The 26,712-nt window shown below is 38.9% G+C and overlaps 1 protein-coding gene across 3 annotated transcripts in view; it reads left to right on the forward strand.

Moving 5' to 3' along the window:
• LOC111148648 (solute carrier family 39 member 9) overlaps positions 1–26,712 on the forward strand; it is a 55,568-nt gene that overhangs the window by 2,044 nt on the left and 26,812 nt on the right. For all 3 annotated transcript variants that reach the window (XM_022505401.1, XM_022505402.1, XM_022505403.1), the window contains exon 2: positions 18,161–18,269. In XM_022505401.1, coding sequence (XP_022361109.1) covers positions 18,161–18,269 — 109 coding nt within the window. The remainder of the gene's footprint in view (positions 1–18,160; positions 18,270–26,712) is intronic.

The following is a 26,712-nucleotide window of genomic DNA, read 5'->3' on the forward strand; positions in this document are numbered from 1 at the left end:
AACTGGTAGTCCTACCAAAACAAGCCCACAGGCTTATTTTGTTAGAGTAAGTGGCAGAATATTCATTTTTATTATTGTTACTGATTTTTGTCTGCATTTTCTCAAGACAACAGTTGGCTAGAGCTGAGTAGCAGTAGATTGTCACAGTCCTCCTTGGATGTTAAAGCCTACTTCACTTATTTCGGCCACCTATCCAGTACTTTGTGAGCCTGCTTTATTTGGACATGAACTGTATTTTCTTATAACTGCATTAAAATTTAATTGACCTTATTGGGGCTGACATTTGTGAGATTTAAGTTGGTTTGTATATTTAAAAACTGATTGAGGTAACTTTGATCACAAATTATAACTGATTCAAATTAGAAATCAACAAACGTTTTATTTCTATAAAATGCTTAGAACTTTTCCAATTTCAGTGTTTTCTTGAACTATCTTGAGTGATTTTTGCAATATGGAGGTATCTGCTATATTCTTTTTCACTGAGAACAAAGCTAAACTTGTAAAGGAGGCCAAATATACATGCATGGTATAATTAACCAAGGCATTAATAAAGATAATCAGTATGACATGTCATTTATGGTTGTCTGAATTGATGGTCAAGCGATCTTTTCTATCTGTAGGCCTTAAAATGCTATAAATCACATTCAAAATATCTGTTATAACAGCAGGAACAGTGCATTTTGAGCTCTTAGAATAAAAATGGAAGTTATATATAATGTAGACATCAACTTGGAATTCAACCAATGTTTTCTTTCTTCTGGTAATTAAACATTTTTTCTAGCTAGATTATACTATTATTAATTAATGTAACATGAAACTAATGAGATGATTTTGTAAAAAGTAAACTTCATTCATGGGGGCTGCTGGGAAGCACAGTTTCTGCCTTTAGAACAGTTTCTACCCCAAGCTCCTCCATTGGCTAAACTACTTTACTTTTTAAGAAAATCTGGCTTTTCTTAGGGACTAGTGTTATTATAAATAAAGAGACCAATCTAATTTATTTTGCAGTTCACTTTCATGTATATGAAAAGATATCTATTTATTCATGTTCTTAATCTAGCTGCTGTTTTGTCACTCAATACTTTTCTCCCTCAGAATTTCCCAGAGTCAGGAATAAGAGTTCAAAAAACCATTAATTATGGCAGGATTAGTATTTAGAAATGAGTTAAAATTAAGTGACCCAAAAATTGCTGTAGCAGTTGGTGCCTACCTGCTATACCTGACCCTCAAGAGGTTTACGTGACGTTGATCTCTCAGTGACTTTCTTCAACATTCCTTGTCCCCAAATCAACTTTCTTGATGCTTTTGTAACTTCTTCCTTGCTTTTTGACCTGGTGACTTTGCCTTTATGCCTAAATGATTTCTGAAACAAAGGAAAAGAAATCTCTGATTCTTGAAAGCACTTATGAGTAACTGATAATCAAGATGCTCTCTTCTTCAGCCTATGGGAAGGAGGAAAACTGAACTTGTAAAGGAGGCCAAAGCATACCTCACACCAAGGAAGTCCCGTGTGGTAAAGGAGTTGGAACCACTAGCTTAGCACTATCTTACAATGTTAGATTCAGTTGGTAATGAGCAGTTGTCTTTGACTCTAAAGGAAAAAGCTACCTAAGTAGGTTGAGAGCCTACAACTTAACATTACCTAGAATTAACCCCACTTAGCAGGAACTCTGATTAATGAATGAAGTTAAAATGTAAACCGTGGCCAAAGTGGTTGTAGATTGATTATCTGAGGATTGTTACTTACATGGGCATATCTCCTCTTTGCCACAGAGCTGGTAACAGAGAGCAAGCTGTTTGCGCCAGAGATCTAGGGCAGTGTTCCTCCAACACTCTGGTAAATGACTAGCTCTTGTTTTTGTTTAATTTCCATTCCATTGCAGACCAATATATTTTAAAAAATTAAATACTAAGAAAATGAAGAGAAAAAATACTAAATATAAACTCATGTAGTGTTAATATTTTTTAAGATTTTATTTATTTATTTGACAGAGATAACAGTTAGGCAGGGAGGCAGGTGTGGGGGTGGGGGTAAGGTAGCAGGCTCCCTGCTGAGCAGAGAGCTCAGTGTGGGGCTCAATCCCAGGATCCTGAGATCATGACCTGAGACTAAGGCAGAGGCTTAACCCATTGAGCCACCAGGTACCCGTGTTATTATATTTACTAGACATACTCTTATATGTCTGTTACTCCTCTAATTGTAATATTCATATTCTATGAAATTTTTTGAAGACTTTGTCTCAGTTTCATACTTTCCTTGTTGCAGACCAGTTTGGATTATAATGCCACATTCTTCATGTGTTAAAATAGTATGGACCCATAGGTATGCAGATGAAAGTAGTGCTGCTCTTACTTCAATAAAGAATTCAAGATACTAGTAATGCACGAATCTTCCAGGAACTGTCTGGGACAGGTAGTGTAGTTCAAAATCAGTGTCGCTATTTGAGCAAACTATTTAACATCAAAATCTCTTCTTTTAAATAACCTTATAGGATTGTTGTGAGAATGTAATGAATTAATATGCATGCAAGACTATATTCTAGAATGTAATAAGAACTTTAGAAAATCTTGAGGATTATTCTCCTTACTAATTATGAAAACTTCTTTAAGATTTTCATTTTTGGAATTTTGTTCAAAATTATAATTTTTAAGCCTTTATTTTGGAACAGGCTTCTAATAATGGGTAAACTCCTCCATTTCCCTCTCCAGTTACTAGAAACTTCTCAACAGGTTGGGATCTGAAAGGTCTTGTTTGGCGGTTGGCATTCCTATTCACCATGAATGTTCCATTTTGAGAGACCAAGCCTTCTCCTCTAGTCTCCCTGCCTTATAGTATTTTTATTTGTATTTACCTTTCTTTTCTTCATTTATTTTCATTTTAAGCCTTGTTTTGTTTTTCATGTGTTAAAAAGTTTTGTTTTGTGTCTAACCATGATAACTGACTCATTCAGTAATAGATATCTTTAGGGCTTTGAGTTACCAACAAATCAGACAATTGTGTCTGAAGAACAGATTTGTTCAGTTAGTACCCTCTTTTCTGACAATTGGTTCTTTTTGAAATAAATGTGACAAAGTTGCATTTTTCAGGGCTTTTGCATTGGATGTTAAAGTTTTATTCTCTTCAGGTAGTGTAACAGATGTTAATGTTGTGCCTGTTGGGAATTTCATTTCTAAATTCAAGCATTTTACACTTTGCATTCTAATTACCCATGTCTGGAAAGCAATCAGTAATTTTGCCTTTCCTCAGATTATTTTTTTTTTTTTAAGATTTTATTTATTTTATAGAGAGAGACACAGTGAGAGATGGAACACAAGCAGGGGGAGTGGGAGAGGGAGAAGCAGGCTTCCTGCTGAGCAAGAAGCCCCATGTGGGGCTCCATCCCAGGACCCTGGGATCATGACCTGAGCCGAAGGCAGACGCTTAATGACTGAGCCACCCAAGCACCCCAGATTGTTGTTTCATAAGGTTATTGTTTCAATAAGTATCTTTGCTAGCTAAAAGTATTTAGATCAGACAAAATCTGATTGAATATTTTCCTGAAAAACTTTCTTTTCCCTAGGATATTCTATGGGTAAGTGTTACTGAAACTTACCTGTTTAATAATACTAATAATAGTTATTGCTTATTGAGCGCCTTCTGTGTAGTGCCAGGCACTGATGTGCATTGTCTTATTTAATCTTTAGGAGACTGAGGTAGATACTGTTAAACCTCACTTTACAGATGTGCACATTCCCCCTGAGAGAGTGTGGTAGACACTGGTAGAGATGGGATTTGAAACTAAGTCAGTTTGATTACCAGTCCAAAGCACTTGACTGTTAGGTGATATTTCTTTTTCTGATGACTCGTGTAAAGAAGGATGAAAATACCATGTATCTAAATTGGCACCTTAGCTCCCCAAATTAAGAATGTCTTAACACAACTAACATTATCTCCATTAGCTCCCCAAATTAGAAATATCTTTCACATCACTGACATTTGACCTTCTACAGTAAACCTCCTATCTTGTGTTTTGTAGTGTAGCAGAATTGAAACTACAGAGATAAACCATCTTCAGATCGCACTGAAACGTTTAAGAAAGAGTGGATTTTGTCTTAGATGCCCTTTAAATTGACACCTGCCAAGTTAGAATCTGAAGCAGTTCCCATTTTGAACTATCCAAAATTAATTTCATACTTGATGTCTTCATAGTCAAGTCAGTTCTAAATTGTGATGTTCAAGAATTCACATCCTTTTTGAGGGAAGAAGACCTGAAATGGATTCTGAAATGCTTCTATATGTGACAGGCTTAACCTTTCCTTTAATTGCAGAAGAAGTTCAACTTTGTTGAATGCTAACAAGGTTTAAGATCCTCTATAGCTCAGTTTGGAATTCTGGGTAACAAGTTGTAATACTGTGTAAATACAGGTATTTCTTAAAACCTTTGACAGAATTCTAGAATGTTGAATGTCTAATTTTATTAAAATAAAATAAAATAGAAATAGTATCAGTTACTCTGGAAATTCTCTGCCCCAGTTATATGGATTTTTAAGTGATGATGTCTTATGGTTAACTACTAGATAAGTACATCATACTATCTATTGCAAGCCCTGTATTTCTCTGGAGGTCCGTTTTCTAGTAACCAAAAAATTATACCCTGGCTTTTGTACCTTGTATGTTTCTTTCATGAGTTCTTCATGCATTGGACAAGGGCAAATTGGGAAAACAAGATGGGTGCTAAAAGCAAAAAATGAAACAATGAAATGGGTTTTGTAGTGAAGCAGTTTAACATTGCATTTAAGAGTATAGATTCTGGGATGAACCTAGAGGGTATTATGCTAAGTGAAATAAGTCTGTCAGAGGAAGACAAATACCGTATGATTTCACTCATGTGCAATTTAAGAAACAACATGAATATAGGGGAAAAGAAGGAAAAACAAAACAAGATGAAAATAGGTAGTCAAACCATAAGAGGCACTGAACTCTAGGAGACAAACTAAGGGTTGCTGGAGGGGAGGTAGGTGGGGGTAGGGGTAATTGGATGATGAACATTAAGGAGGGCACTTGATATAATGAGTGTGATATGCAACTGATGAATCACTAAATTCTACCCTTGAAACTAGTAATACACTATATGTTAACAAAATTGAATTTAAGAAATTGAATTGAAGAAGAGTATAGATTCTGGAGCTAAATTACGTAGATTCAGATTGTGGCTCTGCCATTTGCTGCCTGTTGTTAGCTTGGGTAAATTACTTGAACTTTTGTAAAGTGAAGATAATAGAAGTATCTATCTCGTAGGATTGTTTTGAGGATTCAATGAATTGATATATGTGAAATGATTATAATAGAACATTCTTGGCATAGTAAATACTTAATAAATATTAGTTATTATAATAGAGATGAAGGAGAATATTGGTAGCACCTCTTTTGTGTAGAACTTGTCCATCCAGAAGCTTCGTTAATCTACAGCACTAGAAAAGTGTGTGAGTAGCTAAATAGGTAGCCTGAAGAGCAAGCATTTTACTTACTCTCTTCTGTTCTTGGGTGTCACTGGGCTTCTGTGTCTTTTTTTGGTAATTCTAGTAGGTTAGTGTGTCAGTTATCAATTTATTACCTTTCAGCTCCAAATTTACTCTTCATTGACTACTCTGCAGAAACGGATCTGGCCTCTTTAAGTATTTTTCCTTTGCCAGTTGGCACAGTTAGGATACTGGAGAGAAATTGTAAGAGGAAGGGTGTTTCCTTCTTGGTCCATGTTTGCTCCTGGGCAACGACTCGGGCAACAATTCTTAGAGCACAGGCAGCCAGCCTCCCCAGTGCCCAGCGTCCCCAGTGCAGCCTTCTGCACACACACATTTGGCTTCTCCGGCCTCCAGGTAGGCTTCTCCAGGGCCCAGCTCCTGCACTGCAGGCAAGTTTTCAAGCCGGAGGCTCCTGCTAAACACATACTTCTCCAACAACCACCAGTCAGTAGTTCTCACTGGCACCACCCTGCCTTGGGTAGTTTTATAGGATAGGAGAGTCTCTCCTTGTAAGACACTTTCCCAGCAGCCAAGAGTACAGATTTCTAGCAAGTTTCACCAGTGTGGCACCACAGAAACTTCTCTGCCTCTAATATTGTGCTTTATAATCAATATAGATTTGATCTTCCTGTTTCCGGCACAGAGGTCCTAAAACCCTGGAACTTCCAAAGTGATGAGAGCCATAAAGATGTCTTTTGCCTTGTGAATGAGATGATTTTTAGAATGCCCCTAGGTAACCTAAGGTTGGAGGCTGGTTGCCAGGAGAACCAACCATGTGATTGGAAGGTTGGAACCTTCATTCCCAACCTGGAAGGGAGAGGGCCAGGAGGTTAAATCAATTGCCAATGGCCAATGATTTATTCAGCCCTGCCTATATAATGAAGCCTTCATAAAAACCCAGAAAGACAGGGATCAGAGAACTTCTAGGTTGATGAACACATGGAGATGCTGGGAGAGTTTTATGCCTGGAGGGGGCATGGAAGCTCTGTGCCCTTTCCCCATACCTGGCCCTGTGCAACTCTTCTATTCGGCTGTATCTGAATTATACCTTTTCATAATAAACCAATTAATTAATCTGATAAGTAAAATGTTTCTTTGAGTTCTCCGAGCCACTGTAGCAGATTGATCAAACCCAAGGAAAGGAGGTCAGAAACATAGGTGACGATCTGGACTTGCACTGGTGTCTGGATGTAGGTGGGGTGCAGGGGCGCCTGAGCACCTGGCTCCAAGGGGGAGGGGTCCCAGACACACCAGGATTGGCCACTAGCTGCTGACAAAATCCGAAGGCAGAGAGATGAGTAATTGTGAAACGAGAAAGGAGTTTATGTCAGTGAGGTCAACACCAAGATGGCAGCTGGACTAAAGTCTCAAAGAGGTTTCTCAAAAGTACTGAAAATATTCCCAGGTTTATATAAGGAAAATGTGGCGCCGAGCTCAGTGGGTGCATGCAGGTGGGCAGTAGCCACAGGTCAGTCATTGCCTTGGGGTCAGTTACCCAGGGTCTTGCTGCCTCAGGGCAGCCATTACTGTTTCAGGGGGTAGTTTTGTTTCCTTTGGGGGATGCTTTGCCTCTAGGGTCTTTTGCCACAGGTGAGAGATAAGCTGGAAAGAAGAACTTGGTAAGTTAGAAAGGTCGAGGTCAAAATGGCGGCAGTTGAAGTTCTCTTTTATAAAGGTGGGGGGCAGTCTTACAGGATCGAACCCTTAACCTGTGGGATCTAATGTCTCCAAGTAGATAGTATTAGAATTAAGTTGGATTGTGGTTCACCCAGCTGATGTCCCAGCATTGCTTGGTGTGGGGACCCCCCCCACCACCACCCCGCACACATCAGAATTGGTCCCAAAACCTTTTACTGCTCTTCATTGAGTCCCAGGCATGCCCTTTCAGCAGGGTTTAGATCTCCGCACACATAAGACCTCTTCTTTGACCACTCTTACCTCAGTCCTACAGTAGGCGCTCCTCCTTTTATCTGCGATTCTTTAGAGTTTGGTCCTATTAGTTAATTTCTCATTATTCTGTCCCCTGTTTTAAACTTCCTCTGTTCAAATTACGATTTTTCTTTCTTGATTGGACCCTGACTAATACAACTAGGTAATAGGTCATAAAAGTCAATAACTGCTAAGGCTGAACAGTGAATCAGGCCTGGAGTAAGATAAAACACTTCAAGTGCCATGATACATGGTAGCTGACCTTGAGTGTCAGTGCCTGGGAGTCATGAGGGAGTGGCAAGAACTGTGGTCATCTGAACAACCTGTGTCATTGGACGACCTAAGTCTTGGTGTGGCCAAATCATCCCACTTTTCAGAAGCTGGAAATCGGGGTTTTTACATGAAATATTCTGAATTTTACATTTTGGCTCTAAATCAAATATTTTTAGATCACTGTGTGGGCCAGACAACCCATGTTTATGAATTGCCAGTCTATAACTCTGGGCTAGACTGGTTTCTAAGCCCTTTGAAAACTAGAAACAGTGGGGTACCTGGGTGGCTCAGTGGGTTAAGCCTCTGCCTTCAGCTCAGGTCATGATCTCAGGGTCCTGGGATCGAGCCCCACATCGGGCTCTCTGCTCAGCCAGGAGCCTGCTTCCCCTCTCTCTGCCTGCCTCTCTGCCTACTTGTGATCTCTCTCTCTCTGTCAAATAAATAAATAATCTTAAAAAAAAAGAAAGAAAGAAAGAAAGAAAGAGACTAGCTTACAGGCATAAAAAGAGAAAAGAAAAGTAGAAACAGCAAACCAGAAGGGTTGGGGGAAGCAAGTAGGGAAAATACATCACAACATGACAAGAGGGGGAGACTAGAAAACATTTCAAATTATTACAGAACATCGAAGTGCAGTTGTTAGAACCACTTAATAAAGGGGAAAACATCTCCAAGTATACATTATTAAGGGCATTGTGCTCTCTAATCCAACCACAGTATAATAATTAATAATAATAACAGCTGCAGTGTTAATTTATGTGTCAAGATCTTTGTTGATTTTAACAGTAACCTTGAGGGTGAAGAATTCTTATCCTGTTTATGGATGAGGAAACTAAGTTCAGACTGAGTTTACTAAATTCAAAACCGCTATTTATACAGCCTCTAAATAAATGAACAAATAAAAAAAAAAGCTTGGCTGTATAATAGAGGCTCTTTGTGAAGATTTAGAAAATATGTTCATCTATAAAAGGAAAATAAAATCATCTACTCTCTCACTGTCCAGTGAGAATTGCTAGTAACATTTTTTATATCTTTCCATTCTTTTTTTTCTATTTGCTTTTTTAATGTGGTTAATTATGTGGTTTATGTATAATTTTACGTTCTCCCTTCTTTTACCTGGTAGTATAACATAGGCATTTTCTTTTATTACTAAAAATGTATTCTAGGCACTTTTTAATGTTTTCATTACACTCAGCTATTTTATGCATAGAAGTTCTTTTTATGTATTTAACTTGTTCTCACATTTTTGCTATGATAATAGTTTTGAATGAATGTTTTTGTGTCTAATACTATGAACATATTTCAGATTATGTCCTTAGGAGTAGAATGACAAGATCAAAGGAAATAAATGTTCCTAAGAAGGTTCTCAATCTGTTTTATGAAGTTTTTTTTTTAAATGCATTTTTTCCAACAAATGCAAATGACATAGTCTCACAAACGTTGAATACTAAGTTTTATTTGTTTGTTTTTAAAGATTTTATTTATTTATCTGACGGAGAGAGAGAGAGAGAGAGAGCATACAAGCAGAGGGAACAGCTGGCAGAGGGAGAGGGAGAAGCAGGCTCCAGCTGAGGAGGGAGCCGAGTATGGGACTCGATCCTAGGACCCAAGGATCATGACCTGATCCGAAGGCAGACGCTTTACTGACTGAGCCACCCAGGCATTCTGAATACTAGGTTTTTAAGCTTCGCTAATTTGATAAAGGAAAAAAAATTTAGGCAGGGTGGGACAGAGGGAGGGAGAGAATCTTAAACAGGCTCCATGCGTAGCATGAGCACCATGTGGGGCTCAGTCTCACAACCCTGAGATCACGACTCGAGCCAAAATCAAGAGTTGGATGCTTAACTGAGTGAGGAACCCCAGAGTCCTGAGGAAAATGTATTTTTATTATTTTAATTTTCTCAAGTCAATTAAACATCTTACATATTAATAATACAGTGTGTATTGCCAGTGTTTTCCCAGGGGGTTTTTGTTTGTGTTTGTTTTTGTAGTCACACTGAACCACCATAAAGGGGATTTCCATTTATGCTTAGCTCTTTTATGTTTGAAAAAAACGCTTTAAAAAAATCAGTCTTGTTTTCCAAAATTGGAGGAAGTGGCATTAATAGAGTATTGCTTATTATTATCTCTAAGTCAAAAGAATTAAGAAAGGGGAAGCCTGTATGCCACTGGAAAAATGGCAAATATCAGAGCATTGTTTGCTGAATTTTTATCCAAGTATCTGGGGCTTGATTTGTTATTCTTATGAAGAAGGGGCTTAGGAAGCCCTTTCTGCAAGCTGCTAATGATGTTAGAAATAAGTGATAATGAGCGTTGCTCTGTGCTAAGTGTGCTGATGTCCTACTCCTGCATGATAATAGCAGTGTGGTGTGGTCGTACCCCTCACAGAGGAGGACACTGAACTTACTCAGGGTCACTGCTGCAACTTAGAGGCAGGAAATTTTTGGGCATCTTGTCTCAGTTGTCGGGTCTTGAAGAGCAAGTTCATATTTGAGTTTTCTTCATTACCTGTTCCTGACAGTTAATAGCAGGTACTATACCAGTTAAATTGGCATAGGAAGTATCGCCTTGAAGTAGATTTATTTGTAAGAATATGGAGATGGCCTTTGTTGCTTGAACAAGAGTTACTGTGGACCTTAGGATATTTCTGTCTCTCAGTGCCTTGAACTTTGAAGGAGCAGTCTTTTTTTTTTTTCTTCAAGATTTGTATTTTGATTTGTCAGAGAGAGAGAGAGCTGAGCAGAGAGCGTGATGCGGAGCTCAATCCCAGGACCCTGAGATCATGACCTGAGCCAAAGGCAGAGGCTTAACCCACTGAGCCACCCAGGCGCCCAAATACAAGCTGTTTTAATTAATACATCTGGTCAGTCCTTTGGCTCAGTCAAACTGCAGCTGTGAAACCATAGAATGAAATATTGGTTAACGGCATTGCATAGTCCATGCTTCTCTTGAGCAAATATGTCATTTCTCTGACAGAAACTATTGCTTTGGGAACCCCATTTTCATCTTGAACCACACTTGGAATTTGTAGTTCTTCATTCAGATACATCCTTATAGTGACTTACCATAAGCAAAGGAGAGAACCTGTCAGCATTTTAACTTTGACATATGCACAGTTTTGAGATTGACTCCCAAGTTGTGAAGCTGTGAAAAAAAATACAACTATGCAAATAACACAGAACCACATCTTAGTGCTTGAAATAAATCAGATTGCATCTAAAATAATTTAGGTAGTTAATAAAGTTGTATAAAATAAAAATAGAAACTACAACCTGTGACAGTGATGCTTATCTTTTGAGAACGGATTCTTTTTGTCATTACAAGTGGTACCTCTGTAATATTAGTCCCCCTGAGAAGGTTAGTAGACATTTACCTAGCTCATAAAAGTTACAGGGGATGAATAATCTTCATAGTGCTTCTTTGAAGATTGAAGTAGTAACTGAGCAATGTTCTGAGCTCCTTGGGAAGAAAAAATAGATGTCATTTAAGATATTTGCAATAATGAGACAAATGACAGCACTGCTTCATGTTTACTGTAGTGGAATCCCATTGTGGTTCTTTATTATATGTACTTGAATAGACCTTGAGCTAAAGCATAAATTCCAAAGCAGCTAACCACTGAAAATTCTTGATATGATTACACTTGTAAGGAATATGTTAGGGCTATTTCCCAGGTATAAAGTGGTTCCACTATGTTTGTGTATCTGTTGATACTAGAGCCAGTGAAATGGGGGGGTACCATGTCCCTAGTGCCTTTGTGTGGTGCTGGGCATTTAATTCATTCTTTCAGTAAATATTTAGGGAGAATTTGTTATATGCCAGTTTCTGTCCTATAAAGTGTTGAGCATTGAGCAGTAAATTAAAAACAAAAATCTCTTTTCCTTCATGGAACTTACAATTTTGGGGTAAGGACATAGTATTCAGTGGATGTTTTGCTTCACCTGGTAAATATATGTGCTTTACTTAATTTCAGAAGGAACTAAAACATAATGTAGTAATTTTAGCTCACACTGTCTTTTCTCCAAGGAGGTTTTATAAAACTAGATGATTAACTCACGTTTACCTGGATCTCTCACCGTTTCTCAAATTCTTTGTTTCTAATTTGTTTATAGTATTATAATACAGATCTCATGTTTACACTGAAGGTCAGGGGTTTCCAGGCTTTTGGGTTTCACAGACCAGTAGTATTTTTGAAATTAGGGGAAATTGACACAGGATTGCCTGCTTTTAATTTTGCCAAGTAAGGATGCTAAAAATAAAAACGATTGTCACCATCATTTTTTAAAAGAAAGGACATTTTAAGATGAAAAAGCAGTTAGGATGTAATCTCAGAATAAAGAATAGTCTTCTACATTGAAGAAATAACGCTAAGAAAAGCTTGGTACATTGTCCTCCATGTACTTTGCCTTGAAGCTTTAGAATTTTGGTTTTCCTCTTGATATTGTTTAGGGATTTTCCCAGCTCATAATATTTAAAGAGGTGGTGTGATTGAATGTTACCTTTCTTCAGAGGTAAATTTTGTATAACGAATTGTATGTATTGTGCCATGTGTTGAAACATTGTCTTGGAATGTGTAGGGCAACAGAGTGCATTGTCAAATCTAATCATGTCCCTACCACTAACTATCTAAGCCATGGGATCTTTTTTTTTTTTTTAAGATTTTTATTTCTTTATTTAACAGAGAGAGAGATCACAAGTAGGCAGAGAGGCAGGCAGAGAGAGAGGGGGAAACAGGCTCCCTGCTGAGCAGGGAGCCGGATGTGGGGCTCGATCCCAGGACCTCAGCTGAGACCATGACCTGAGCCAAAGGCAGAGGCCCAACCCGCTGAGCCAACCAGGCACCCCTAAGCCATGGGATCTTAAGCAAATTATTTCTCACCTTTGACCTTTGATTCTTCATCTGTATATCAAGAGAGGATCATTCTTTACATTTTCTTCCAATTCTTAAATTTGCATTCTGTGTTGATAACTTTGGTAGCTGGTGTATCCCTCTTTTTAAAGTATGTGTCTAAAGATTAACAAAATGAAAATAATTTTCACTGTGTCTTTCTAAAAATTTGGATAAGGCAGCATTTTAGGAGAATTATTTTTTTGCTTTATGGATTTGAAAGTTTTTTTCTTTTTTTTTTTTAATATTTTATTTATTTATTCGACACAGATTATCACAAGTAGGCAGAGAGGCAGGCAGACAGAGAAAGGGGGAAGCAGGCTCCCTGGTGAGCAGGGAGCCCGATGTGGGGCTCCATCCCAGGAACCTGGGATCATGACCTGAGCTGAAGGCAGAGGCTTAACCCACTGAGCCACCCAGGCGCCCCTGAAAGTTTTTTTCTTAATGCCCGTAGATGTCTTAAGTTATTCTGGATGGCATGAATCCCTCGGTTATCTTACATGGTACTACTTCACCTGCAACTTCATATTGTAGTACACAAGCCTCAAGAACTCACCTCTGTTCCTGCTTTTTAAATCTTGTCTCTGTAGTACTTCACATGACACCAATGTAGAATATTCTTTTTTTTTATTTCTTTTTTAAGATTTTATTTATTTATTTGACAGAGAGAGTTCACAAGTGGGCAGAGAGAGAAAGGGAAGCAGGCTCCCTGCTGAGCAGAGAGCCCGATGCGGGGCTCAATCCCAGGACCCTGAGGTCAATCATGACCCGAGCCGAAGGCAGAGGCTTAACCCACTGAGCCACCCAGGTGCCCTGCCAATGTAGAATATTCTAAAGCACCTGGTGCGTGCCTAGTGAATTTGTGGGTTGGTCCAGAATTGTGAATACCTCTGGTTTTTCCAGCAGTCCTTTACATAAAATTGTGAGGAATGATTTTATTTTGCCTTTTTCCCCCAAAGATTTATTTATTTGAGAGAGAGAGAGCATGAGAAGGGGGAGGGTCAGAGGGAGAAGCAGACTTCCTGCTGAGCAGGGACCCTGATGCAGGATTTGATCCCAGGACTCTAGATCATGACTTGTGCTGAAAGCAGTTGCTTAACCAACTGAGCCATACAGATGACCCTCGTGAGGAATTACTTTATTTTATTAAGGATTTTATTTATTTATTTGATAGAGAGAGATCCCAGGTGGGCAGAGAGGCAAGCGGTGGGAGTGAGGGGAAGCAGGCGCCCTGCTGAGCAGAGAGCCCGATGCAGGGCTCGATGCCAGGACCCTGAGATCGTGACCTGAGCCAAAGGCAGAGGTTTAACCCACTGAGCCACCCAGGCACCCCGTGAGGAATGATTTTAAAGGAATGTCTGAATGACAGGTGAGTTGTTTAAGAAAAAAATTTCAAAGTATCTTTAATATTCTACATAGACTCTGAGCTTGTTTTCAAAGAGCTGCCATGAAGAAGCTTTGTTAAAATTGAATAGCTCTAAAATGAGTCCTTTCAGGGGTCCTGGCTGAGTAAATCAGTACTTAGGTGGTTTTTTATAGATATGTAATTTTGTAGAGTAAAAGGTACCTATCTTAATGCAGTTTGATGAATTTCGACAAATGTATAGAAATGTACCTCATGTCCCAGTCAAGATTTGGAACATTTGCATCATCCTAAAAAAAAATAACTTGGTGCCATTTTCTAGTTAATGTTAATGCCTCTGGCCACTGTGTTCTCACACTAACCCATTTTGCTGGAGGCAGCCACTGTTCTGATTTCTTTTGCTAAGGGTTAGTTTGGCCTGCTTTTAAACTTCATATAAATGGACTCAGACAGTAAGTAACTCTTTTGTGTAAGGCTTCTTTCATTCAAACATCAGGATAATGTTTTTGAACTTCATCAGGTTGCTATCTGTAGCAACGTTTTTTTTTTTAAAGATTTTTAAAAAGATTTTTTATTTATTGTCAGAGAGAGAGCACAAGCAGGCAGAGTCTCAGGCAGAGGCAGAGAGAGAAAGCAGGCTCCCTGCTGGACGTGGAGCCTGATGCGGACTCGATCCCAGGACCCTGGGATCATGACCTGAGCAGAAGGCAGCGGCTTAACCGACTGAGCCACCCAGGCGTCCCATGTAGCAGCTTTTTGTTACTGAGTAGTATTCCGTTGCATGAGTGTACCACAGTTTGTGTATATATTCTCCTGTTGATGGACAGCTGATCAAATTGTGCCTATTATTGATAAATCTCTGTGAACATTCTTGTACAAGTGTTTTTGTGAACATACATTTTTATTTCTCTTGGAAAATACCAAAAGTGGAATTGCTGGTTTAACTTGATAAGAGACCAATAGTTTCCCAGAGTGATTGTATCATTTTATGGTCCTGGCAGCAATGCACAGAGAGTTCCAGTCGTTCTGTATCTTTGCTGTCATTTCGTGTCATCAGTCGTTAATCCGAGCCATTCTAGTGGGGGTAAGGAGGTATTTTGTAGTTTAGATTTGCATTTTCCTGGTGAGTAACGATGCTGAGCATCTTTTCATGGGCATATCGGACATTCATATATCTTTGGTGACGTATCTATTCAATATTTTATTCATTTTTTGTTGTGTGGGTTTTTTGTTTGTTTGTGTTTACCTCTTACTGAGTTGAGAAAGTTGTGGAAGTTCTTTATATTTCACAAGCACTTACCAGTTTCTTAGGTTGGGTTCCACAGCAAATAGACTCTGAGAAGGAGATTTGCACGTAGGAAGTTTATTGGTGAGTGCTCTTGGGAATAACACGTGGGAAAGAGTATGTAGGGTTAAGCAGATGGAGAAGTTGAACTGTAATTTGGTTACAATAGAGGCCTCGGCTCACCTGGCTCTTGAGAGATACCCGGAATTGAGGCAAGAGGACCTGGCTTTGTACCTCCTTCCATACAATGCAGGGGACTAGTCTTGGGATGTGGACTACCCTGTCAGTGGGAATATAGCCTTAGGTTAGTCTGTACCCTTGGGCCCAAGGTCAGGTCCTCAGAGGGACTGAGCTGTAAGCCAGCAGTAGGCAACACTCCCAGCAGCTCGGGGAGCAGGTGTCTCCAGCCTGGAGGAGATGGATGTGGGCAGTGTCACCGCAGCATCCACAACAGATAGATGTGTTGTGGGTATTTTCTTCCGCTATGTAACTGGTCTGTTCATTTTCTTAGTGGATCAGCAAATGTTCTAAATTTTTTTGTGTATGTCCTTGCTAAGAAATTTTACGAACACTAAGATTGCAAAAATACTCTTCCTTCTAGAAATTTTGCGTTCTAGATTTTATATTAAAGTATAATGCATCAGGAATTAATTTATGCTTATGATGTGAGCTGCCACCTAAGCGATTGTTGAGGGCGCTCAGCTCTTTCTCTTTTAAATACATCCCTTTCATCACTTCTCATCTTCCCTTAATTTGCAAGGCAGTGGCATCTTTCATTTCCATTTTCCAGAGTAGAGCGTAGTCATAGTCAAAATGCTGACAGGACAGCTTTCTTCCCAGCAATTTATTCATTAGTTTGAATTGTGGAGTTCTGAAACCAAGTCCCTACAGTGAAATGGTATGTTTAGTCCAGTTCAGTTTACCATTATTTTTGTCCTTCCTCAGGAGTAAAACTTTACATTTAAAACAAAGGTGACTTTTATGACTTCGTTAGAGAAAGTGATGAGAAGACTAAGTCATATACCATGTCCCCTTTTACACAGAACAGAGCTGCTTTATCGTCTTGCATTCTCCATGCTCTGACAGTTGGTCTCAAATGAATGCCGTGATTAACAGTGCTTTGATGAGTATAGTAACTTGTAAAAGACAAAAGCTCTTAGAATAGCTCAGTATTAAATATTAAAATAGTAACACCAGTTGTTTGGTGTCATGCTTCAATCACTTTCAATCACTTTGTCCTGTTGCCTCCTATATAAGACGTGTAAAAAAATATTCATTTAACAGAAGTAAAGCTAAAGTATCAATTATTAACCGTGAAGTCAGTTCTGCCTCCCAAGCCAGTGCCCCCAACCGCTGGATGCATTCAGAATGCTCTGTTTACAAGTAGCTAATATTGGCCATCCTGAATGTAGGAAGGACCGACCTGGCCTTTGTGCTAGGGAGCAGGGAATTCCCCTCTTGCTGTATGGCAAATATGAGTTGGTGCTGACATTGCAACTGTAGTTTCCCCATTTTCACTAGACACACAATGAGATACAGATTCCTTTCTTCTCCCAAATGAGGGGGTGGTAATGCTTCACCTAGCCTGTCAGCTAAGAAACCATTTTCCCATAGAGACAGCATATATGTATGTATGCGTATATTATATACTTATCCCCTAGCCTCAGAGTCACAAGTTCAGTAGTATGTCAGAGATAATACAGCCATTGTTTTTTTTTGCTAACCTCTTAAAACTAAAACAGAAAAGTGAAGTACATGATACTCCATTAGTTACGGAAACTTTTTCTTAAGGTACAGAGTTTCCCCCTTTTAGTTTTTAGGATCATTTTTCATACCGCTAAGACTCCAGGAAGCCATATAGGGTACAGCACTACTTCAAGAAACTTTGAAATGTAATCTTTTATATCTCGTATGTCAGGAGGCAGTCTCTCAAAGAAATTTGGGTAGTAAGAAAAAAATTGAGATTAGCTCAGATCAAAACTATAAATCATTAATGGCACTGATTGTGATGATAGTTTCACAGATGTATACTTATCTCTGTACACATCAAGTTGTATACATTAAATATCTACAGCTTTTGGATTTCAGTCATACCTCAGTAAAGTAGTTTTTAAAAGACATCCATAAAACATTTTAGTACTGTATTAATTAGGCATATTTTTTATTGTATGAGTAATACATATTCATTGTTCACTTAAAAATATTTTTGTAAGTTGTGTATTACATATTATGTTTATATTTTATAAAGTCAAAACATTTGTTAATGTTTGATTTACACTTGTTTTACCTATGTGTGTACTTTTTAATTACAAATATGAGATTATCAATGCATATTGTTTGCCACCAGCTTTTTCCTCATAGCAGTGCATCGTGACTTTGTATATCTGTGAAGAGACCTGAATCATAATGTTTAATGGCTGGGTGGTGTTGTACTGTGACGAAGTATTATGGTTTAGTCAATGAATCTCCTTTTTTGAAGATTTAGGATATTTTTAGGTTTGTACTCTTAGTGCAGTGATCATCTTTGCATAGTTTTTTCTTGGGATAAATTTCTAGAAGTGAAATTGCTGGATGAAAGAATTCACATTTTTGAGGCTTTAAATTGAAATTGCCAAATAGCGGTTACCATACGTTGTAGTAATTGACTTTTCTCCCAGCCTCAGACAGATGTGCTTGTTTCTCCCATCATGGACGATAGACAAATTTTCCCACATCACTGCCAATCTAGTAAATTTATAAGTGGCATCTCCCTGTTTTAATTGGCATTAATTCTTCATGAAGCTGACCCTGTTTCATGTTCACTAGACATTCTAGATTTTGGTCTCACAAATGAGCAGCTCACGGTCTTGATTACAGATCCTTCAGAAACTTTTTCTCATTCGATCATCAATCTTTTCAGCAGTTTCTGGTATTTTCTTTCCAGGAGCGGCTAAAGCTGGTGACAGTTTTGGGAGCTGGCCTTCTCTGTGGAACTGCACTGGCGGTCATCGTGCCCGAAGGAGTACATGCACTTTATGAAGATATTCTTGCGGGTGAGAGACAAAGAACAGGGTCTTCTTTGAGATATGTTGTTGACATGGAGGACTGAAAGGAGAAGCCTCATGGGTTTTTTCCCTGAACATAGTTCATATCTGCCATAGAATTCTGTCTTGGGAAAAGTTCTTAAAACATACCTTTTGATGTCTTTGACATTGAACACATCCTTAGCAGTTTGTGAATTGAATCCCCTGCTCATGAATGCCAATTAAGATTCATTTGCTATAATGCATGAATTCCAGTTTTTCTAAGTATGACAATCTTTTTTTAAAGCCCACTTAAATTCTAAATGATAGTAATTGTATTTTTAATGTTCTTTAATTGAAAAAAGGAACAGGTGATAGACGGATTTACGGAGTCTTTTCAGTAAACTTACAGGTAATTGGTGAGGATATCTGCAGTAAAGGAGAACTAAAAAAGTGAAAGAAGTCTTTCCTGACCCTAAGGACAACAAGCAGAGAACGCACAGTATAGGTGTGTGAGAGTAAATACTGGGCAGGCAGCTTGTGTCTCTCACCTGCTAGACAGTTTGGTCCTCACACCTGGAAACATGCTTGATTTAGATTTGTGGCTCAGCAAAATCAGATTACTGCTTGTCACAAGACTTTAGGCACCTGTGAAAGATTGAAATCACAACTGTTACATTGGTGAGTGGAATCGTCAAGTACCAGGACTCTACTGGACTTTAAGAGTAGTGTAGAAAAGTAGGCACTTTCCAAACTTCATACTAGATACAATATAATAAGCAGCTTTTCAGATCTCGTCAAGGAAAAAACTGTTCTTTATCTAGAGTGATTATACTCTCCTCCCTGGGGTGTGCATATAGGCATAATGAATGGTGTTGGGTAGGCAGAGGGTGGTGGCCAATGTTACGTATGAGGATTGTGGGGTCTTACTGCAAAATAGGAGAGAGGAATTTTTTTAAAGATTTTATTCATTTATTTGACAGACAGAGATCACAAGCAGGCAGAGAGAGAGGAGAAAGCAGGCTCCCTGCTGAGCAGAGGAGCCTGATGCGGGGCTCGATCCCAGGACTCTGGGATCATGACCTGAGCTGAAGGCAGAAGCTTTAACACACTGAGCCACCCAGACCCTCTGGATTCTTCTCTTTTTTGATGACCCGTCCTCTTGGGGGGGAAAGATAAGCATGTACTGTTGCACTGATTTACTGTATACATTATAAGACACAAACCTAAAATAGAAAATTTTGAAGTATGAGATTTAGTATATGTGCTGCCGAAGCGAGCACTGAAGTATGAGATTTAAAGTAAGTGTGTATAGAAGACCAGTACGGTTGACCCTTGACCAGCACAGGTTTGAACTATGTGGGTCCACTTATATGTGGCTTTTTTTTAATACGGTACCGTAAATGTGTTTCCCCTTCCTTAATCTTTTCTCTGGCTTACTTTATTGTAAGAATACAGTATATAATATTAGAACATACAAAATATTTTTTTAAAAGACTTTGTTATCAGTAAGACTTCTGATTAATGGTAGGCTATCCGTAGTTAAGTTTTGGAGGAGCCAAAAGTTATATGTGGGTTTTCAACTGCGCAGGGGGTCAGCACCCTAACCCCCATGTTTTTCAAGCATCATGCGTATTTTCTTTCCTATCCCAGTGGTTCACCTTGAATTTTTCTGACATGTGATTTTTTCCAGAATGTCATATAAAAGAAACTGTGCATCCTTTTGGTCTGGCTTCTTTTGCTTAGCCTAATGCATTTGAGAGCTGTCATGTTATTCTGTGTATCTATTGCTGGTGTGTGGTGCCTTTTTATTTCTGAGTAGTACTCCATTGTTTGGATGAACCATAGTTTGTTTTTTCCTTCACCTTTTCCTTTCCTTTTTCCTTCCTTCCTTTAAAGCCATATTGGTTATTTTCAGTTTGAGTGGAAATATGAATAAAAACACTATAAACATTTATATACAGGTTTTTGTGTGAACCTGAGTTTTTTTTTTTCCTTGTGTAATTACTTGCAAGAGGGGTGGTTGGATCATATGGCAAGTGTATGTTTAACTTAAGAAATAACCAAACTCTTTTTCAAAGTAGCTGTACCTTTTTGCATTCCCAGCAATAATGGGTGAGAGTTCAGTTGCTTCCCTTCCTTGTCAGCTCTTGACGCTGTTTATTTTGTTTTTGTTTTTTTTTTTTTTTAAGATTTTATTTATTTATTTGACACAGAGAGAGATCACAAGGAGGCAGAGAGGCAGGCAGAGGGAGAGGGGGAAGCAGACTCCCTGCTGAGCAGAGAGCCCAATGTGGGGCTTGATCCCAGGACCCTGAGATCACAACTTGAGCCGAAGGCAGAGGCTTAACCCACTGAGCCACCCAAGCGCCCCTTGTTTTGGTTTTTTATTTTAACTGTTCTAATAGGTAGGTAATGCTATCCCTATGTGGTTTTAATTTGCAATTCCCTCATGGCTAACGATGTTAAACATCTTTTCATATGCTTATTTGCCATTATTATGTGTTCTTTGATGATTCAAATTTTTGCCTATTTTTTAAGTTGAGTTTTCTTATTATTGAGTTTTGAGGGTTCTTTACATGTTCTGGATACAAGTTATTGTTTTTTTATTTTTTGTTTTTAAGTAAGCTCTAGGCCCAACTAGGGATTGGGGCTCAAACTCATGACCCCAACATCAAGAGTTACTTACTCTACCAACTGAGCCAAACAGGGGCCCCCGGATACAAGTCTTTATTTATTTATTTATTTTTAATAGAAGGGAATTCTTTTTTTTTTTTTTTTTAAGATTGTATTTATCTATTTGATAGGCAGAGATCACAAGTAGGCAGAGAGGCAGGCAGAGGGGATGGGGGGGAAACAGGCTCCCTGCTGAGCAGAGAGCCCAGTGTGGGGCTTGATCCCAGGACCCTGGGATCATGACCTGAGCCAAAGGCAGAGGCTTAACCCACTGAGCCACCCAGGTGCCCCTGGATACAAGTCTTTTATCGGATAGATGATCTGCGAATATTTTCTCCTAGTCTTTGGCTTATCTTTTCAGTCTCTTAACATTGTCATTACAGAGTAGTTTTTAATTTTAATGAAGTCCAGTTTGTCAATTCTTTCATGAATTTCTAAAATCCCTTTGCTGAACCCAAGTTCACAAGTGTTTTCTCTTTTGTCCTCCTCTACAAGTTTTATAATTTTCAGTTTTACACTTAGGCCTGTGATCCATTTTAAGTTAATTTTACATCTAATGTAAAGGTTCAGTTTTGGGGGGGATATGGATGGATGTCCAGTAGTTCCAACACCATTTGTTGAAGATAATAATTACCTTTGCACCTTTGTAAAAAATCAATTGACCACATTTGTGTTGGTCTATTTCTAGACTCTCTATTTTGTCCAGTTGATCTACATTTCCATGTCTGTCCTTTGCTAATATAACCTTTTTTATTTTTCCTAAGATTTTATTTATTTGAGAGAGTGAGCGAGCAAGAGCATGAGCAAGAACAAAGGGAGAAGGAGAAGCAGACTCCCCACTGAGCAGAGAGCCTGGCAAAGGACTCAATCCCGGGACCCTGGGATCATGACCTAAGCTGAAAGCAGATGCTTAACCTACTGAGCCACCCAGGTGCCCCCAATACAACCTTGTCTTGATGACTATATCTTTACAGCAAATCTTGGCATCAGATGGTGAAGTCCTTCTAAGTTTATTCTAATTTTTCAAAAGTGTCTTGGTTAAACTAGTTCCTTTGCTTTTCTATAAAAACTTTAGAATCAGATTGTCAATGTCTGCACAAAAAATCATGCTGAGACTCTGAGTTGAATCTATAGATTAATTTGGGGAGAATTGACATCTTAAAAACATTGTATTTTCTAATCCATGAGTATAACATATCTCCCATTTTTTCCGGTCTTTGATTTCTTTTATCAGTGTTGTAGTTTTTTAATTTTTTAATTTAATTTAATTTTTTTATTTTTATTTTTATTTTTTTTTAAGATTTTGTTTACTTGACAGAGAGAGAGGGAGCAAGTGAAGGGGAGTGGCAGAGGGAGAGAGAGAAGCAGGTTCCCCACTGAGCAGGGAGCCCTATGTGGGGCTCGATCCCAGAACCCTGAGATCATGACCTGAGCCAAAGGCAGAGGCTTAACCCACTGAGCCACCCAGGTGCCCCTAATTTTTAAATTTAATTTAATTTAATTAATTACTTTTTTTTTTTTTTTTGAGTAACCTCCATGCCCATCATGGGGCTCGAACTCAGGCCCAAGAGCAAGAATCAAATGTTCCACTGACTGAGCCAGCTAGGCGCCCCCAGTGTTGTAGTTTTTAGCATACAGATCTGCAGTTATTCTGTCAGATTTATACCTAAATATTTTCCTGTTTATAGTGTGATTGTAAATGATACTTAAAAAGTATTTCAATTTCCAGTATTCTAGGATATAGAAATTTGCTAAACTCACTTGTTACAGGAGCTTTTCTTTGGATTCCTTGTGAATTGGTGCACAATCTATCATCTATGAATATAGACAGTTTAATGCTTTCCTTTCCAGAGACACTTTAATGATTTTTTTTTTCCAATATGCTTAAATTTTTTTTTTCTTTTCCGTATTGCTCTGGCTAGACCATTTAGTATGAGGTTGATTAGGAATGAAAGTAGTCAGCCCTGCCTTATTCTCACTCAGTCACTCAGTCTTTGACCATTAAGTATAATGATAGCTGTAGATTTTTCAAAGATTCCCTCTTTAGGTTTAGGAAGTTTCCTTTTATTATTCCTAGTTTGTTGAGAGTTTTTATCGAGTTTGTTAATGTGGTGAAGTACGATGATATTCAAATATGCATATGCCACCCCCCTTATCAGCAGTGATTATCATGACTGGATTCCATGTGCTAAGATCCTGTCTACTTGTGATCTCTGTCAAAAAAAAAAAGATCCTGTTGAGGATAGTTGTATCTCTGTTCGTCAGGAGTATTGGTCTGTGGTTTTCTCTTCTCTTTATGGTTTTGCTATCAGAGTGCTGGCTTCTTAGGGATGGAAAGTGTTCCCTTCTCTACATTCTGGAAGAGACTGTATAGAATCAAAAATATTTCTTCCTTAAATATTTGTGAGAATTTACCAGTGAAACCATCTGGGCCTGGAGTTTCCTATGTTGGAAGGTTTTTAGCTATGAATTCAATTTCCTTAATAGATATAAAATTATTCAAGTTACCTGTTTCTTCTAAGTTGAAGAATTATTCATAGTAAGAGTTGTTCATGATAATCTTTTATTATCCTTTTAATGTCTGCAGTAATGTCTTCTTCTAAATTTTTTCCCCAAAGAACCATGTTTGATTTCATTTTTTTTCTGCTTTGTATTTTATTGATTTCTACTTTGCTTTATCTACATTAAAGCTTTTTGGTCAGGTGCTTACACATTTAGGGTTGCTATGTCTTGTTGGTTAATTGACCTTTTTCATTATTATGTAATGTCCCTATTTATTCCTGGTAATATTTCTTATTGTCAGGTCTGCTTTATTTTATATTAACATAGCCACTCCAGTTTCCTTTTGATCAGTGTTTACATGATATATCTTTTTTTCACCCTTTTACTTTTATTTTTTTTCATTTTTTCTTTTTAAAGATTTTATTTATTTACTTGACAGAGAGAGAGAGACAGCAAGAGAGGGAATACAAGCAGGGGGCGTGGGTAAGGGAGGAGCAGGCCTCCCACTGAGCAGGGAGCCCCATGCGGGGCTTGATCCTAGGACCCTGGAATCATGACCTGAGCCGAAGGCAGACACTTAATGACTGAGCCACCCAGGTGACCCTCATCCTTTTACTTTTGACCTATATGTCATTCACTATATTTAAATTGGATTTTTTAAAAAAATATTTTATTTATTCATTTGACAGAGAGACAGAGAGAGATCACAAGTAGGCAGAGTCGCAGGCAGAGAGAGAGGGGGAAGCAGGCTCCCCACGGAGCAGAGAGCCCAATGCAGGGCTCAATCCCAGGATCCTGAGATCATGACCCAAGCCGAAGGCAGAGGCTTAACCCACTGAGCCACCCAGGTGCCCCTTAAATTGAATTTCTTGTAAACAGCACATAAGTGAATCATATTTTTAAAATCTGATTTGACAATCTGTCTTCTACTTGGTGTATTTAGACGGGGGTCAGCAAACTTTCTATAACAGGTCAGACTTTGGGAGCCATGTGGTCTCTACTGATACTGTTCAATTCTGTCATTGTAACCAAGGGTACTGATTCTTTCCTTTGTGATCATCAGTCCTCTAGTGAGCCATTCAGTGAATTTACTGTACTGATACTACGTTTTTCAGTTTTGAAATTTCTACTTGGTTTCTTTAAATGACATTCATTCATTTGAAGTGTTTTTACCTTTACCCCAGAGCACATAGTTATAATAGCTGCTTTAAAGTCTTGAGTATTCCAGTATCTGAGTTGCCTTAGGACTGGATTGATTGTTTTTTTTTCCCTTCATAATTGGTCTGGGTTTTTTTCTGTTGTTTTTTTTTTTTTTTTAAGATTTTATTTATTTGAGAGAGAGAGCATATGCATGAGACAGTGTGTGAGAGAGAGCACAGACAGGGGTGTGGGGCAGAGGGAGAAGCAGGTTCCCCACTGAGCAGGGAGCCTGACATGGAACTTGATCCCAGGACCCCGGGATCATGACCTGAGCCAAAGGCATATGCTTAAATGACTGAGCCACCCAGGCGCCCTGATTTTTCTGTTTCTTTGTATGTCAAGCAAGTTTGGGTTGTATTCTGTACATTTTTAATAATGTATTTTGGAACTCTGGGTCCTTTCAAAATCCTCTAGAGAATATTTATTTCTTTTGTTTTAGCAGTCCTTTAGCCTGGTGGGTTTCAGGCTGCCAGTTCTGTGGTGCCTTTTTGTGTGATGGTTTTAATTTTAGTTCAGTTTTCAAAGCCTTTGTAATGCTGCTTTGGGTATGTCCTATCCCTGCAGAGTTCAGGGGTAAGTCTGGGACTTGTGCCATTTGTACAAACTGTTAGGGGAGCCCTCCTTAGCGGTTTCGTCTCCAGTATTCGTGTCACACTCCCTGGCTCCCAGGGGACCCTTTACCTAGTCCTCTGGCTAGAAAGATGGGTTTTTTCTAGGAGTTGTAGCTGCCTCTGCTCTCACTGCGCAGTTCTGTGTAACTTGGGGTGTCGTCAGGCCAAAGTGGCAGGAGATAAGAGAGAACAGAATAAGCAGATCCCCCCCCAACTCCATCCCGGCCCCTGTGCTTTTCCGACCACTCTGGCCAAACGTATGGTGTTTTTCTGGAGGTTTTCACTGCCTTTGTTGCTGCCATGCCGTTCTCCAACTGGGACTGTCTTCAAGGCTGGGCTGAGAAAGAAAAAAGCGGTGGTTTCCCTCCATAGAGACATCCTCCAGCAGCCCCTTTCCCTGGTCTTCTGGCCAGAAGGACGAGGTTTGTTTTGCAGTTGTTGCTGCCCGCTCTTCTCTGGCTTTTATTTACATGTGTAGTCCTTAGGTAGTTTTTTGGGCGTTTTGTCCAGAGTTTCTGTAGTAATCATTGTGTGATTGAAGCGACACTGGGTTTACTCCATCTGAGCCAGCTCCAGAAGTCCCCATTATTTTTTTTTTAAGATTTTATTTATTTGAGAGAGGAAGAGAGAGAGAGAGAGAGAGAGAGAGATTGAGAGGGAGAGCATGAGAAGGGGGAGGGTCAGAGGGAGAAGCAGACTCCCCGTTGAGCAGTGAGCCCGATGCGATGCGGGACTCTATCCTGGGATTCCAGGATCATGACCCAAGCCGAAGGCAGCTGCTTAGCCAACCAAGCCAACCAGGTGCCCGCCCCATCATTCTTTTTAAAAAGTAAAATATTAATACCCCACTCTGTGAAAAGTTCTTTAAGATAGCTTAACCGTCATAGTAACTGTAAGCTGTCGCCACATTTTCCCATCTGTCTGCACACTGGTGAGATTAGTCACATCGCTTTTGTTTCTTTATCTTTTTCTCCCCCCACTCTTTCCCTCTTTTTCTTTATTAGAGATCCAACCAGCTTTTCTCCCAGCTTCAAGAAAGGAGTTTGTGTACATGTTTACTACAACCTATAGTTTAGTTCGTCTGTGGACCTTATAATTATGATAATTAACATATTTTTTCAGAGCTCAATAGATCATGTTAACTGAGTGCTCTGGCACTTTAATAAGCATTGGTAAATACCAATTAATGTAAAAAGGAACCTCTCACATATTTTTCTATAATTATAGCTCTAGAACCACTGGAATTAGACCAGCATTCCTGTGACAAGACTGTCTTTCTACAGAAACAGGTTTTTATAAAAATATAATCTATTGAGAACTGTGGTGCTTGTTTACTATGGGGCTACATTTGAAACCACCGTAATTCTTTGGAACATGAGAATTGGTATATTGAGAAAGGCCAGGCTATGGGGTCAAAGACCTAAATAGAGGGACGCCTGGGTGGCTCAGTGGGTTGAAGCCTCTGCCTTTGGCACAGGTCATGG

This window comes from Enhydra lutris, unplaced genomic scaffold (genome assembly GCF_002288905.1).
Source record: "Enhydra lutris kenyoni isolate GAN:26980312 unplaced genomic scaffold, ASM228890v2 scaffoldscaffold20, whole genome shotgun sequence".
Classification (NCBI taxonomy): domain Eukaryota; kingdom Metazoa; phylum Chordata; class Mammalia; order Carnivora; family Mustelidae; genus Enhydra; species Enhydra lutris.